The sequence below is a fragment of the Sander vitreus genome, chromosome 5 (assembly GCF_031162955.1).
Source record: "Sander vitreus isolate 19-12246 chromosome 5, sanVit1, whole genome shotgun sequence".
In the NCBI taxonomy this organism is placed as follows: domain Eukaryota; kingdom Metazoa; phylum Chordata; class Actinopteri; order Perciformes; family Percidae; genus Sander; species Sander vitreus.
Window position 1 is genome coordinate 17107341 of NC_135859.1, and position 16759 is coordinate 17124099.

The window sequence follows — 16759 nt, forward strand, 5'->3', positions numbered from 1 at the left end:
CATTAAGATCATTTTGACACCATTGCCACCTTGTGGTAAAGCAATGTTATCAGGAGCCAGATCAGAGGCAAACAACAGATCAGGCATCACACACTAAACACATTACAGTTATTAGATTTTTGTTTAAAATGTATTCTTGATTGTACTTAAGAATGCTAGATGATCATTTGGTAATCTCCCCAATGTAATAACTGATTAATTTAAGGTACAGCGTGATAATGATGATAGTCAATAATATATTAGCAAATGAATTAATTGAGTAATTATCTCAGCACTGTCCATGGTATTGTACTACATGTGTAGCCTGATTGATGGTTGGCTGATATATGTCTTTGGATCATCTCCTCTCCACTTCTCCTGTGGGTAACATGGCCACATTAATCTGTTATGTAGTCTAGGAGCAAGAGTTTGTTGTTGGGCCATTATTGATCCCCTTACACCATATCTACGGCCCTGTGTATTGTGTACCCTGTCGCCTCCAAATTCCCGGTTAAGTAAGTGTCAGTCAGTTTGTGGTAATTTTGATTAAACACAATTTTATTTGGGAATATGCACCATACGAACAGAATATAAACTGAAATACTGTTCTTAGAAAGTTTTAACATAGGATCCACTCGCAAAATAGAGTGGTAATAATACACAACTAACTACCAAAAATCAATCAAAAGGCAGTGGCTCTGGGGCATTTGGGGCATCTGGGACGCTGGGCCAGTTTACTGCTTTGCCTGCCTGATAATCCAGCCTTGTGGGTAATTGAGACATGGATCCTACTGATGATCTACTAAATTAAGATGTGTGAAATCAGCAGCCAAACCGCATGCTCAGGAATGTTTAGATAACAACATCACGCGGGGCAAGTCTGAATCATAGACTTGAATTGATAGAGCAGACATTTGCATTCAAATCAACACGATCACGAATGGCCAGGGCAGCCGGGGCCCCCGAGGGCTAACAAACTTTACTCCACAGCAATGGCTCAAAATGTGGCAACCACAGTGACCGCAACCCCCCCCCCCCCCCTTAAAAAACAAACAAATTACTTTTTGCAATGACATCTCAGTCGGAAACCTCCCTGAGGCAGCCCCATGTCATTCCCTAGAACCACGATAACCAAACTTTTGAATTGATTTAACGTACAAGTCAAACGAAAATCAAGAGGAATTATTCTTCTGGGAGTGAAAAAGGGAAGAGAAAAAAGTAGGATGATGAGAAAAGAAAGCAAGACAGTGGTAAGTAGAGCACATAATGAAGATTATGTTTTTTAAAGGGATACTTCACCGATTTAGCATTAAGCTTTGTATCAGTAGAAACACGGTAGTATTTTTGAATGACCGTGCTTCCCTCCCTCATGTCCCCCTGAGACGAGATATCTCTGTATTGTGGGTCTGGAAAAAAATCTTCCGATGACGGAAAACGACGATTTTTGCGTCATCAGAAGATTTTTTGCCCAGAGGCAATGGACTACAGCCAGTAGTAGGAGCTACTCCGCATGTTTTCAACCCGCCCATAGGTCTTTACCCGAAGGTTCCCGAAGCAAAACGAGCGTCAGCCATCTTAAAGCATCGCCAACAGGGAGCTTTGCTTTTCAGCAGAAAACTTTTACAACAATTATGTGCATTCAAACTACCGCACGTGTGCCACCGGGATACATTGGTAAAGATCGGAGAATATGCAGGACACTTTATTACAGACGGAATACTCGACACACCACGCGAGCTTCGCCTGCTACGGAGACCAGCACCTCAGCCTGCGGTGTTGCCTGATGCTGCTAGCCGGGGAAAAGGACCTCGACAGCGGTGTGCAGAAGTGGAAAGCAGCTAGGTGGAAAGCTAATGCTAGCCGGCCACCTGTTCCATCAATCCTGCTTGCAAGTGTCCGCTCATTAGACAACAAACTGGACTACATCCAACTTCCACGAAACTCCCAATGCGAGTTCAGAGACTGCTCTGTTTTTGTTGTTGTGGAAACAACAGTGTACCGGACTATCCAGCTAACAGGCCTGCTAGCCTTCTGAGCAGATAGAGATGCTGCTCTTTCGCCGGGTAAGACTAGTGGACCGGTGCAGAAATGGGGGTGCTTGGTATCCAACCATAGACTGTTAATATACAGTCTACGTATCCAACTAACTGCTAACTGCTGGTGGAGTTTGTAACTGTTAAATGCCAACCATTCTACATTCCACGCAAATTTACGGCTGTGTTCATACTCTGTGTTTACAGCCCACCAAGCGCTAATGCTAGTATGCGTTAGCTGAACTTTACGGAGCCTATGTGTGTCCACTAAATGTAGCCTGTTTTCGTATGCCGTTTTTATATAATGTCGTTTTTATATATTTTAAATGTGTAACACCACTTGAGCCACGGTGAAACGTTGTTTCGTGTATATGGTTGAAATGACAATAAAACACACTTGAGTTGAGTTGACTGTCTCACTGTCTGTCTGTCTGTTAACGGTAGGTGTGGCTTGGGAGTGGACTCTAAAGCAGTGAAGCAAGTGCATTCTGTCTTTCATCCACATGAGCCAAAAACAAATTTTCTGGCTTTTCTCGGCCTAGAAGCCACCAATTTCTAAAAAAATTTACATTTCTACTTAATAAGTGACCCAATTTAAAGATATATTCATCTTTCCAAAGGTGAAATATCCCTTTAACAGTAACTGTCTAAATGCTGTCATTTAATTTTAACTAGCTAGTCTATGGGGGAGACACTTGAATAACTTTAGCTAGCTAGCATTAACATTAGACTTAAGGCGTTTATTCTTTCACGTTTTTGTTAACTAGTTAACCTAGCAAGCAGTCCGCAGCTGTGCTTGCTAGGTCCCCAGGGGACTGCAGCAGCAGCCTCAAGTGCGTGAAAAAAATAAAGTTGCGCTAAAAAAGTTGAGCTTGTCCAGCTTGTCCACTTAAAACGGCTCATGCCTCGCTTTCCACTGACCTGTCAGTCTGTTCAGACAACATTCCCAGAGGTTACAGTTTCTTTAACCAGACTACAGGCCTATATCAGAGGGGGGCTGATGCATAGACTGTTAATATCAATGGACAACGCATCCGGTTCGGCAAAGTGCTGCAAATGCGGAAGTGCCTTAAACCTGCATTCTATCTGAATTCCAGCAGGGGGCGACACGTGCGGTTGCAAAAGGAGGTTGGTTTCTGTAGAAGTCTACGAGAAAGTGAAGCCTTTCCACTCCCTGTTCAGCCCCATTGTACCGAATTTGGTTGCAGTTCCACCAGAGTTCCACTGGGGGTGATTGCGGTCCAGTGCAAAATGAATGGGACTCTATGGAGCTAGACGGCTAAATTTATCCCTGATTGTCGTTTTGCAAGTTCAACATGGATTATAGGTCGAAAGTTGAATGAACGAGTACTTATGTCCTTTTGATTTCTTACAGGTTGAGTCGTTGTTGCCCATAACACGTTAGCATTCTGCTAATGAATGCTGATTGGTCAGTGAAGGACTGATTACGATCGGAGATACCGCTTGACGGCATCCGAAGCAGAACCAGAATGTCAGAGTGAATAGTTCGGCGTGGTCTTTAAAACATTAGCAAACCTCTTTCTAGCACGTGTATTAACAGGGAGAGCCTAACCTGTCAGTTGTGTTGTCGATACCTCGAGAGAAAAAAGGAAGCGACTCAGAGCTTGCCATAAAGCAGTATCTCTGGTCGTACAATGTGTATGACGTCATTGACATTTTAAAAGGCTTTTTAGAACAAAAAAGCCACTTCTAACACCCAGCAGTGTGTATTTTCTTAGCCTCCCCTTTCGAATGCAACATTCAAATTACTAAACAAAAAAATTATATCCTGAGAAAAGTGGATTTTAAGGGGTATAGCTCCATAGAGTCCCATTCATTCTGCACTGGCCTGTGAGCGCCCCCTATATGGATCAAAAATGGAACTGCAACCAGTTCAGAAGCCGGAAGTAACGAGAGAGTGGAACTTCTTCCCTTATTAGAAATTCTTTGCTTCTACAGAAACCGACCTCCCAATCAAGTGGGTCACTTTCTCATAGACTTCTACAGAAACCGACCTCCTTTTGCAACCGCACGTGTTGCCCCCTGCTGGAATTCAGATAGAATGCAGGTTTAAGGCACTTTCGCATTTGCAGCTTTCATAATGAGTTTATGGTCTCAATCGCTAGTTTTAAGTCTTCTGCAACACAGAATTATGTTAATTTTTGAATTATGGTCTCGTGGATTTTAAAATCGGTGATAAAGCAGGGGGTGTTTTAGGGCGTGGCTATGATGTGATTGCCAGTGAAAGTGTGTAACGCAACGTGGTTCCTCCCTCACTCCTCCCTCTCGTCTAAAATTGTCACATTCGCAACCAGGATGGCTGCGCCCGAAACGGCAAACTCGACGACGGATAGCAGATCTCCACCAACCAATGGGTGACGTCACACATGCGCTGTCCATTAATATACAGTCTATGGGCTGATGACGACTCTTGGTGTGAGACTGTTACGGTTCCTCCAATGGGGGGAAATATATCCAGTGGCAAAGTAAAAAACAATTCTCATTGAAAGAGGGGCGTCTTTGTTTCACAACAGAGGAGCTAACTACCGTCATTCCTCAAATAAAACCGAGGCTTTTATTTACCTGAACTGCAGAAGGTACCAGACTTTTATTTGAAGCAGGCTTTTGTTAGAGGCAGGCCTTTATTTCTAATTCCAGATAAGTATAATTGTTTTAAATAAACTGTTTTAAATGAAAGGCCATAGTGTTCCAGTGGACAGAGATGATTAATTTTTTAAGAAACATTTGCAAAAATATCACCATATACAACAACAGCCAGAAGGGTGACAAAGCCATTTGGGTCAGAATTAATCAAACACCACCATTGCGTCAGTTTGAACCCTGTAAATACCAGGTATTTATTTCAAATACAGGTACTACGGTATTGCTGGTAGATTACACTAAGAGCATACAGTAGTTTTGTAAAACACATTGCTGGTTTGCAGCACACCAGTATCTGATTAACGTTATAGACGGTAGCTATTTGTTTCTAGCTCCAGGCTAACTTTTTTCCTCCCACCTCCAGCGAGCCGTGCTATGCTCTTGTCGGCTAATCTTGTCAGCTCATCCTTCTTTTCGTTTTATTGTTGAAAAGTCCGTCGCTAGCACCAGAGCCCGTCATTTCTCTGCTAGCATTAAATGAAACCCGTGTTACATCCAATGTAGCTACTGCCATCTATTGGCACCTGTACGTTACTACAAACTACACTTGGCTGAGTGGCCGAGCCGTATTGACTAAAATACCGGTAGTAGGACAATAAAGCCTGTTTTACAGTTCTGCGGAGGCTCCACACAGAGCTTTCGCCGTAGCCTACGTAAGTGGCCTGATGTTTATACTTGTGTGCTGGTGTGTGCGTTGAGCTGGCATGTGTATGTGTGTGTGTGGGGAGTGTGTGATAGAGCGAGGGAGAAGTGAGAGAGTGACAGCGATTAGCTTCGGAGCAGGTACCGACTCTAGAGTCATAGTGAGAGAAACAAAGTGTCTCCCCTGTGTTTTCTGACCAAGGTGGGAAATCTGTAGCAGGAAAAGTTAACCCTCTCCTTGATTTCATGTTGTTTTATGGAGAAGGAGAACCAGGAAATGAAACGCTACCAAGCCACAGCCGAGCGACGTGCGCTGCGACGTGTAATTACATTTTTCGAGAGGTTTAGTCAGGCTACGGCGTAGGGTCCGGCGTAGAAGCAGAGGGGTCTGCAGGGGTACGCCGTTGATTCAACGGACAACCATAAAACGGCCTTACTTTACATGAGTAGCCTACCATAATCCAGAAAAACAAAGTGTGGAAAAAAGCATGAATATATTGTTGAATCTGTTAAATTAAATTGGTAGAAATGTACATTACAATGAACTTGAATTTTATTTTTACTTTATATTATATAAAAGGCATTTAGGAGATTATCCACACTCATTTTTCCCTTTATTTGTCCGTGTTGACCACGCCCCGGCCACTATCAGAGCTCGGCTTTTAATTGACTACCAGTTTTTATTTGAGGAATTACGGTAAATACCGCGCATCAGCAAGAGACTGTGGAATAGGTGGTCAAATTCACTCTTTTTACAACATGTTGTGCAGCAGATTGACTTAGTGGCACCACTTTTTGATTGTGAAATTTCCAAAAGATTTTGGACAGATTTGGAGTCTTACTTTTTGAACCCACCAACTTTATCTACTCCTTTAACCTTAAAGATATAATCTGTTTCTACGATAATTCAGGTAATGGTGCTCTTGAATATCTAATTAATTTTGTTATTCTGTATGCAAAATTCTATATTCACAAGCAGAAATTTTCTAAGTCGTTTCTTAATTTTGTACCTTTTCTCATAGAATTTAAATCTCTACTGAAGTCACTTAGAACGTGGGATAACAAAAAAAGTATTAAAATTGTGGAAACTGTAGCTTTTTCCCCCCTGAAACCTCTGACTAACTGTAAATGTATGTCTCCTTGTACTTTTTGTTTTGTTTGTAATGTCTTTGTTATTTCTCGTTTGTATTGCCTCATATGTTTTTATTTTTATTTTCATAAGTTTGTGCACTTGATGTTCACGTGCTGTTATTGATTACCTGATTCTCTGTACTGCATTTTGTCAATAATAAAAATAAAAAATAAAAAAAGAAGAAGTGGCGCCACGAGAATGGCTGTTATATTCATTATCAACCTTGATAAATTGTAGGTAGGATATTTGTTTTCACACTTTTTCAAAATGGTAGTCCACCACGTTTAATGTATTGGTTTGTGTATATCTGTACCCTATTAGATTGTGTGTTTCCCTGTGATGGGCTGTAAAGCACTGTGCGCTCTTTGCGATAGTGACGTGTAGGCTACTATTTGCGCGTGCATGCGTGAGTGCGTGCGTGTGTGTTTATTTTGTGTCCAGGGCCCGTGGTCATGATAATCCGTACCTGCCTACACCCTTTTTTTTTCAAGCTGTTTGATCGCACATGGGAGAAGTTTACCTTCAGGGCAAAACTCCTTATTAGCAATATTAGTTGATTGGTCGTGGTAATATCATATGGTAAGGACATAGTTCGACTTCGCTTGATCGTCCCGGGAGAACGTCCAGGAGGCGGCCAGGTAACGTCACGGACGTCTGCACGATTTTCATTTTGGAACTGTTTTTGAACCGTAACGCGACGTCTTGATTGGACGTTCAAACAACGGACACTCAACGTCTCAATGTTTGCTGGGATTTCTTTTCTATCCAGTACAGCTCTGTGCTCTGTATCCTCTGCAGTCTGCTTCAGCAAAGTGTAGGCATCACTTCTCGTCCTTCCTTTGGTGTCCATTCCGGCGTCATGTGAAAAGGGTTCCTAGTGTTTGTCTCGCCCTAGACCGGGACCTCCTCCGTCGAGCTCATTCGTCAGCGCCGAGACGTACTCGCCCCGGTTGTCCCGGTGGGGTAGTGCCCCTGTCCCCGGTTCATCCCGCATCCTTCGGCGTGCGGCGGAGCGGAGGATGAGCGAGCAAGGGAAGGGCTCGGCACCCGCCTCTGCCGCGGCCCCGGCCCCAGGGTCGGATACTTACAAAGGCTGGCTTTTTAAATGGACCAACTATTTGAAAGGGTACCAGCGGCGATGGTTTGTCCTCAGCAATGGCCTGCTCTCATATTACAGGTAAATTTTGAAGAAGCAGTGTGCAATATATGTTAAAATAAACGCCAATTGGGCGCTCAGTGAGTCATATTTCTGTGTCGGCGCATCATGACTGCTGGCTGCCTCAGCTGGCTAGCATCAGGCTAATGCTAGCTGTCAAACGGACAGAATCAGCTGTCTGTTTACTTAGCTGAAGCTGTTAGTGACAAAGACACAGACACAGACATACATACACACAGCAACACTAGCAATAAGACTTCTAATTCAATAAAGTGTCATAAATGCGGCTACAGTTGGTACATACGTTAACGTTAGCTAGCAAACTTAGCTAGCCCGCTAGCCTCAGTCGGTGACAGCTGTTCGCTCCTCAGTGATACTACAACAGGTCTTTAAACATGTAGCTAGTTAGTAAAGTCGACGTCCTACTTATCTCCTTTTATGTCAATGTCACCGTTTCGAAATTACCTTCCTTATGAACGTCATGTATTATTATTTCTGCGAAATGCATTAATTCATCGTTACCGAGCCAAGTTGCTCCGTATGATCACTGTAACGAGATGCAAGAAATGTTCGCTATCATTATCATCTGTCCTCACTCTGATCACGCAGTTGCTAGATGCGAGCTAACGTTAGCTTTACAATAGCCACCTGTGGCTGACGTGCTTCTTGCAAGGGAGACATGTTTCTACAGGTATGGTGTAGAGGCACCATAAAGGAATCATAAAGCATGACAGACATTTAGTCAGTCTCCCAGCACTAAACACATTCAGTTCGCCTCAACACGAGTCCTGTATACTGTGAAGGTTAATGAAGGTCTGATTAGACTACTAGGTCATATCTTAAATTGAGTATTTAAGTCTTGTTTATCCAAACTCAATTTTTCACAACAACAATGTATTCATTGTTAGATGATGTCTAATGTACTGTGGTGTAGAACCTTAGGCGAATTAACTGTTACATGGTCTAGTCTGAGGAAGTTCAGTATTGACTTTGGGAACATTAGCTATGTGTGACAAAATAGTCTCAACTTCAAGGTCCACTTTCTAGCATTTTCAGAGCTTTCACCCAAACCAGCCTCTGGGTTGTGTTTATTTTGTCACACAAGAGCTTTGTACTTTTCATTGCTTCCATTGCTGGGCTCTTGCATGTTCAGTCAGCTTGCTTGCTTGCTTTACCTTTACTGCTTTTGTCTATTTAAACTTAATATTGATTCTCATTGTGTTTGGTGCCAAAATGTCTTTATTGCCCAGAATATAATTTCGTGAATAGACATTTGGACCTTTTGTACTATGAGATGGGTATGAAGCAATTAATAATGCCACACCAGGAAGCTCCGAACCACCTATACTGTATGCATGGTCCACATAAAAGGAGAGATGAAGTATTAGTTGCAACAGTTGTTGTTTACCCTGTCTGACCCAGTTTTCTTAATGAAATGGTTCACAGAAGAATGAAGGTGCCCACTGGAGTTAACCTTCCTCTGCTAAAAGCACTATTTGTCAAAACGGTGACTGTACATTTTAAGTGCCTTCACAAATTAGATATGATTAAAAAAACCAACTTCTAGCTTGTTGTAAGTGTTAATGCAAACTGTAATTGCTTGCAGTAATAAAAATAATTAATGTGACACTAAGCTGATTCCTCAAGGATAATTGTCTTTTTCAAATGCCATCTTACACTGGGAGGTTAAGGAGCAAAATCGGCTGTGAAGCGGGAAGGGATTGACTGCCTTGTTTAAATGCTCTTTTGCAAAGCGAATTGTTGTTGGTATGGGGGGTTTGAGTCTGGGTCTTCTGACTGCTATGCAAAAAAGCTTCCCTGTAGCTCCAATAGTTATACAAAATGTAATCTTCAAAAATATATAATTTTTTTCGGATTGGATAGAGAACATTCTCTACTGATTGTGCTTGTAGAAAAATCTGATCAAAGCAACATGAAAATGCTACAGTCTCCAACACACTTTTGTCTTTTGTTGTCAGCAGTGCAATTTGACACCGATATATGGTAGCCAGAGCCCTACTCCTGCTTGAGCTTGTGAAGAAAGGAAAGACGCCTGTTGCCTCTATCCTCTATTAATAGTCCATTATGTTGTAAGGTGACTGTTGTCCCTGAAGTAAAGGTAGCCCGTAAACACCTGAGCACAGAGGCGGTGAAGCGCAAGAGTTGTCCCCTCCAATGATGTCTTCCTGGCAGAACACATTGTGTGTGTCTGACTCTCCAGGCTTTGTATTCCTCTGTCTGTGTCTCCTCTGGCCAACTATCTGCACTTCTATTGAGAGGGAAGTGAAAGGGAAACAGACAAAATGTGACAACATTTGAATTAAACTGTCTTCTTTGTATGTCAAGGGATTGTTGTGTCCTGCAGAACATTCTCTTGTCCTACAAATATGAGATGAATGCACAAAGAAATATGCTAGTTGTAAATAGCCTTATACTCTATTGCCACTCACTATTTTATTACACTATAACAATAACACTTAAGTCTAAAGTTGCTACGCTTACACTTCATATTGTCAGTTATTATTTTGTCTTTGAAGTTGAAGCACTGTAAGAAACATGTAGTTCCTTTTTTTTAAGGATTTAAAAATGTCACTTTGGATAAGTGTATGACAGGATTTGATGGATAGACATTGAATGGTTTAAATATCATAAGAGAATGCACTTTAAAGCCCTAGCGACTCATGTTACATCAGATGTAGCCCAACATGCATTGATCAGTTGTTTGATTTGCAGTGTTCAGTATTTGTTTGCCCTTTTTAAAAGGCCAGTTTGTATTTCTGATAAATCAATAGTGACCGACTGCCAATTAGAAGCCTCACCAATAACCTGAGAGATCACTTTCATTTCCAAGGCTGTTGTCAAAGCAAGGGCTTAGTTTTCTCACTTGTATCTGAGAAGCCAAAGGGCAATGGAGGACCATAATCGATGTGTTGACTCTGTGGGCGGACTGACACACTCAGCACTTGCGCTTGTTAAAGTGGAATGAGTTTTACAGAGATTCAACATTGCACTTGTTATTGATTACTTTTGGCTCTGACACTGCATGGCTGGCTGTTTTTTATACCACATCAGCCTTGTTTTTAAATCATCCGAAATAGCCTTGTCAGGACATATGACAAGATCTTTGTCCTCTCTTTCTCACTGAACTTTTTTTTTACATTTTTTTTATTTCTTAATTGACTTTTCCTCCCAGTTTTAATACTCTCAGCATTACTTACTCACCTCTTAAAGTAAATCCATCTTGGGGCTTTAGAGTAGATTACGGGGCATTAAAGCTTTGAGTGTTATTGAAGCTGCCATATCAGCGACTCCAGCCTCGACTTTCATAGTAGAGTAGGCCTGCCACGTATCCTTCTCACCTGCGGGATAGTAACCAGATAGTAGCAATTTAAGTGCTCAGTGGGGGTTCGGCACCATTTGTGTCCCTTTGGTGAGTCAGGTTATTGTGTTACTGCTGGCACACTCAGCTCCTGGGTGCAGGGAGGCGTGGTGGGAGAGTGGTGAGCTAGCCAACCTTGGACCCAGCTGGAGGGTGAAACTTGGCCTGAACCGTGTGTGTGTGTGTGTGTGTGTGCGTGTGTGTGTGTGCGCGTGTGCATGTGTGTGTGTGCGCGTGTGTGTGTGTGTGTGTGTGTGTGTGCGCATGTGTGCATGCGTGCGTGTGTCTGTTCAGGTGGTCTTTGTGTTTTTATATGAAGGTCAGAACAGCCGAGTGACGTTCGAGAGAGCAGGGAGTCGTGCAGAATGGCCACATTCTCACTATCTCATTGTCTCAGTCTTTTAGCAGGTCATGTCATGCTGTCCATGTTGCAGTATCATTGCTTTGGTTTTTTTGTCTTAGATTTCCTTTCTGTCTTCAACACAACATGTTACACAGCTGGCTCTCTCCCTCCATGTCTTGTGATATTTCTGCCCCAAGCCACAGCAAAACCTATCTACATTCTCATGCTCTGGGTACTGTCCTATTTCCTCTGCCTGTCTTTGTATGCCTCCTCATGCTTATGGCCGTCTGTTCTGTGTTGTTCACTGGTTGTTGTTCTGTCATTACATGCTCCAGATCGGTGGATATGTGTTTTATGAGGATATGTGCACAGGGGACTGACAGGTAACTGCAATACTCTCCTGGCTCAGCGCAACATGCAGAGCCCTCTCATGTCCTCAGCTACCCCCACTCCCCTTCGCCCCTCCCCTACTAGTTCCTTAATGCCCCTGTAGTCTCTCTTTCACAGCTTTTGTAGTTTCCTTGATTGTATATTTTGTGGACTTTGCATGGCCTCGTCTTCCCGCAGGGCCGAAGTGATCAGTGTGGATTTCATCTTACTTATCAGCAGCACACTCAGTTTGTTGACCCACTTACAGCCAGGACTCTGCAGCTGAGCTCGGGCTGGGCGAGGCTGGAAACTGGGCTGTCGAGGGTTCCTGCCCACCCTCCACAAGGCTTCGCATGCCCACAGTGCGATCTCGTCTGCACAACTGATGTGCACCAAGCGCCGGCGGAAGAACGGTACACTGAAGCGCTTGTTCTGGATTGGCATTAAAACAAGACTTGACATCAGCCAGTAGAAGCAGTGTGATGGAAACCACTGCCTGGCAGAACTTATAAATACTCTTCAACCTCTGACTTAATAAGGCGGCAGCCACTTTGTCAGTGTCAACTGAGAGTGGATCTGGTGTAGAGTTTAGTGCTGCTGAGAGGCAGCTGCTCGTGGCAGTGAGGGCTCACTGAGGATGGATGAAGGGATCTCGCACTACAGACAAATACAGATACATCCACATGATTGTATGGCTGCATGCTTCAAAGTGGCTGTTTCTTAGAGTATGGATGGGCACTCATGTGACACTGAGGGTTGAGGGTGTGTTTGTTCATTGTGAAACAACAACCACAGCATGTGGTTTTGCTGATTAGTTGCTGTTCTGTGGTTGAGGGCATTAATCAGCTAAATTAGCTGTCTGTGGCTGGAGTGAAGACCTGCATACGCTCAGCTCTCTGTGTGACATGATGTTCCATCTGTGCTCTGCGGCTTAGCTTGTCACACCGTGACAGAATGACAGACATTCAGCGTCCCACCACACAATTGTTAACGTTTCTCTTGAATTATTATTATTATTTTTTTTTTTTTTCAGTTAATCATGTTAGTTGTAGTATCTCTGTTCTATCAAAAACCTTATTTAAAAAATTGACACATAATGTAGAATAACGCTCTCACAATTATGCTGCTTAATAAAGTATTTTTCTGTTTTGGATGATGTACAACAGTATTGACATTTTTGCTGCATTTGTTTTATTGGAAGATGCTTTTGGAAACATACAGTCTATACATTTGCACATGTCTTGTTCTTTGTTCTAATCGCTTGCTCTTCTGCTTTGGCTCTCTTCCCCACTATCTTTTTTTCTTTTCTTTTTTACACCACCTCTCGCACTCTGTTCTTTCTTTGTTAACGCTGTTATTCATTGTTTGGTTTTATCCGATACAGAGGCTTGGAGGCAGACAATGGCCTTGTTATCTAGACTACTGTGGCCCACTTACTGTGCAACAGTTGGTCCTAGTGAAGGCTACATAGCAGCACACTCACAGCAGGACAGGCGGGCCACGCAGAGAAGTTAAATCTATCAAATTTGTTTAACATTAGCTAATACAAATTTAGGTTTCATGAATATGCTACAGAGAAGGTTTGTGTTTAGTGAAATAAGTACTTCCACTGCTGCATGGCTTTCAAAGTAAAGTTTAAAATGTAATCTGTGGCATGTCTCTGTCCCTCCTTGCCTCCCTGCTTGTGCTTATTGGCTGTACGAATGTCAGTTGTAAAGGTACTATCCTACCTGCAACACAGTGATAAAAGATGTCCTAGACCAGTGTTTTTCAGCTCGTTCTTGTTTCTCTCTCTGTCTCTTTCTCTGTCTGGTATTTTGTTTCAGGACGCAGGCAGAGATGGCCCATACGTGCCGTGGAACAATCAACTTGGCCACAGCACACATCGACACAGAAGACGCCTGCAATATTGTCCTGAGCAGTGGCGGCCGCACTTACCACCTGAAGGCTAGCACAGAGGTGGAGCGGCAGAGATGGGTCACAGCACTGGAGTTGGCCAAAGCTAAAGCCATCCGCATGATGAACGATCAGTCTGGTAAGGGCAACTGGAGCAAGCAGCTACTTATATTGAAAATTTAAGCTGCATGGAGCGCTTTTTATAGCCTAAGTGCAAGCTGTAGGAGCGTAACACACCCATGAGGCACTGACATTAATGGTCAGAATTTGACCTTGATAAATATTGGCTGGGCTGATACAGTCATGGGTAAACATACAAGAGTGTGTTTATCTTGTGATTTACTTTGTCAGGCATTCACACAGCAGTTTTTAGGCTTTTTTCTGTTGATTGCTAGCAGACGAAATTGACGCTCTGGTCTCTGGTCTCTATGGTCCTCAGATATTTAGATATATTTGAGTTTCCAGTGTCCCCTGGCATCTGATATTCAGCACTGCTGGTGTTTCAGCTCACACCCTCCTTCTTGAATGTAATTCAGATTCCAGTGTGAGCCAGGAGAGGGCAGTGCCGTCTGCTCAGTGGTGTTGGAAAACAAACTAGAGTATGCTAATGGTATCATAAAAACTGGGCTTCCATTCAGCCTGACAACAGAGCACTCTCCTTTTCACGAGGACTTACTCTTCTATAGTTGTATTAGGTGTTGCAGGTCAAAGGCTGTGGGAAAAGCCTGGGAGGACCATCTTTTCTTCACTTTTCACCCTGGCATCATCCCAAAGCCTCCCTGCCCCAGTCTTATGCAGACAGGGTCTACAGAGACTAAGACAGGCTATATGTTCCTCTGGCCTCCTTTTTTGAAAGTCAGCTCACTAAATATAGACTGGGAGAAGCAGGAGAGGAATGTTGGTATATTTGTATTTTGAAATGGTTAGGCTATTAAACTACCTACTATACTGTCTGATTGTTTGTGTATGCAATATGCATATTTTCTGCAGCATGGTCTGTTGTCAAGTTCAACTACAGTATGCCGATCCAGCTACACCACCACAATTCAATGTCCTTTTTTATATATTGTCCCCTCTTAATTATTCGCTTTTTTGTTTTCCCACCTATGTGTTGAACAAACCTTGCACCTTAAAGGAAGTTCATCAGGCACAAAATATACAGAAATATTTCAGAATCCAGTAGCTACAAATGCCTTTTTAAAGTAAAAACATAGTGTATCTGTTTGAAATATAGTGAAGTGAACAGCAGCTGTTCCTGATACAGGTTTGATGTCAAGCAAGCTGTTCTTAGACCAAATATGGTACCATAGCAATTGCAAGATGATGCTTTTCATCCCATCATTCTTAGCAAGCTGTTGACATTTAAATGCATGAAAACAAACAAAGACACCTGCTTCTGTGTATCTTAGATTCTGTGAGTCTGCTGCCATCACACCACGGTCACTGTTACCTTCATTGCACGTTGTAGATTTTAACACATTCAGAACCTCTTAAATACTTTGTTTAAAACACACAATTTTAAATCTGTAGTAATTATTGTATCAGTGCTATAATTGCTTGCCATGCATTAGACCTTTATTTGATGAAGCAGTTAGAGAGCGAGAGAATAATAATAATCTGGAGGAGGATTTCAGAGAATATGAGAAAAGAGACATTGTGTGAGTCTGTCTACATAAAGTGTTCATGAAGTATATTATGTACTGTATAGTGTTGATGCAACTGAGAGTAATGCTTCTAACACCTTACTAAATGGCTATATATGTTGATAATTTTGCCATTAGGCTCTTTCAGAGCATCTTGTTTTTTTCCCATGGTGTTAGACAAACATGGATCCGTGACATTCATTAACCTGTCCTCTGCTCTCCGTCAGTGGAACAAAGAGCTCCTATCGATCTCCTCAGCACAGAGAAGGAGCACAGTTTAAACCCTGGGCACATCATGTGTGTAGGTAGCGACCAAAGTGCTTATCTTTTCATCTTAGCCCTAGCATGTTTTAAAATCTTAAATCCAATAATGCGCTGTGAGACTCCTGTTTTAACTGAAATCTCAAGTCTCTCTTTGTCTCTGAGCCATGAGATTATTTTCTATGTACAACTGACCTGAACCCTGAATCAGTTACTTGAATTTCTCATTAGTATTGGTGTCACATTTGCAGCCTTTCCATTTATAAGCCTTCTCTTGTAAATTGCCTGTCCCTCCACAAGTGCATCTTGTTCTAATTTAGGTTTAGATTGGATTTCTAGCAGCTCACTAAAGCTACTGGCTGCAGTATGGGGCAAAAGTTCAGCAGGTGGCAGTGTTTCACTTTACTTCAACATGATCTCTTTTATGGGTTCCCTGCCTTGTTCTTGCCACTGCTTGTGAAAGTGAGCTCACAGCCCGTTGAATCACTGGTTCCAAATGGTGGCTTTAATATGCGTGTCTGGCATGCTGTCCTATTTAAAATTAACACCAGTAAAATTTGCTTAGATAGTGAATTTTTGTGGAAACAGTGAAGGTTTAGTGGAAGATGGTGGAAAAATTGAGAAATTCATAACTGCTGGAACCAGTCATCCAGTTAGTGGTTTCTCTGGGTGTAGCTGAGTTCAGACAGATACAGCTGAGGTAGGCAGGAAAGTAATAGCAGCAGCTACAGACCCATAGTAGAAGCTCTCTTCACACCTGACCCTGATGTGCCCAGCATGCCAGCTAATGTGTATTTTGAGTTCAAACAACAGTGCATTTAGTGAGTCCATCTGACAGTTCTTGGGTGATGCTTCACTTGAACTGACTTTGGTTACGTGTGTGGAAGCACGATTTGGCGTTAACGAGGTAACTTCAGGTTCAACCCAGGGTCTTCTGTACCACGACGTACCACGTACGGTGGATCACTTGTTACCTTGTTTAAAAAAAAAAAAAAAGAATTAAAAAATATGCAGCTCTGGTAGATGTTTGCGATTGGTCGTGCTGTGCAAACACCGCCTCTTTTATGTGAACGCGCGTGCCGCTGGATTAGGAAACCCTGGGTTGATTGAACTAGTTGTTAACCAGCGTCGTGACACAGGTTATGCGGGACCGCGGTTGTTAGGGTTAGTGAAGCCAGGTAACTGAAATAAATCCAGGGCATGTTGATCTTGATTCGTAGTACAGGCCTCTGGTATTCACAAGATTTACTTGTGGGGGTTTGGTT

At 42.6% G+C, this 16759-nt stretch overlaps 1 protein-coding gene across 1 annotated transcript in view; it reads left to right on the plus strand.

Annotated features, from left to right (window-relative positions):
* The first annotated feature begins 7013 nt into the window (after nucleotides 1-7013).
* osbp2b (oxysterol binding protein 2b) overlaps nucleotides 7014-16759 on the plus strand; it is a 47990-nt gene continuing 38244 nt past the window's right edge. The window contains exons 1-2 of the mRNA XM_078250738.1: nucleotides 7014-7624; nucleotides 13521-13729. Of these exons, the coding sequence (XP_078106864.1) occupies nucleotides 7467-7624; nucleotides 13521-13729 (367 nt within the window). The 5' untranslated portion in view covers nucleotides 7014-7466. The remainder of the gene's footprint in view (nucleotides 7625-13520; nucleotides 13730-16759) is intronic.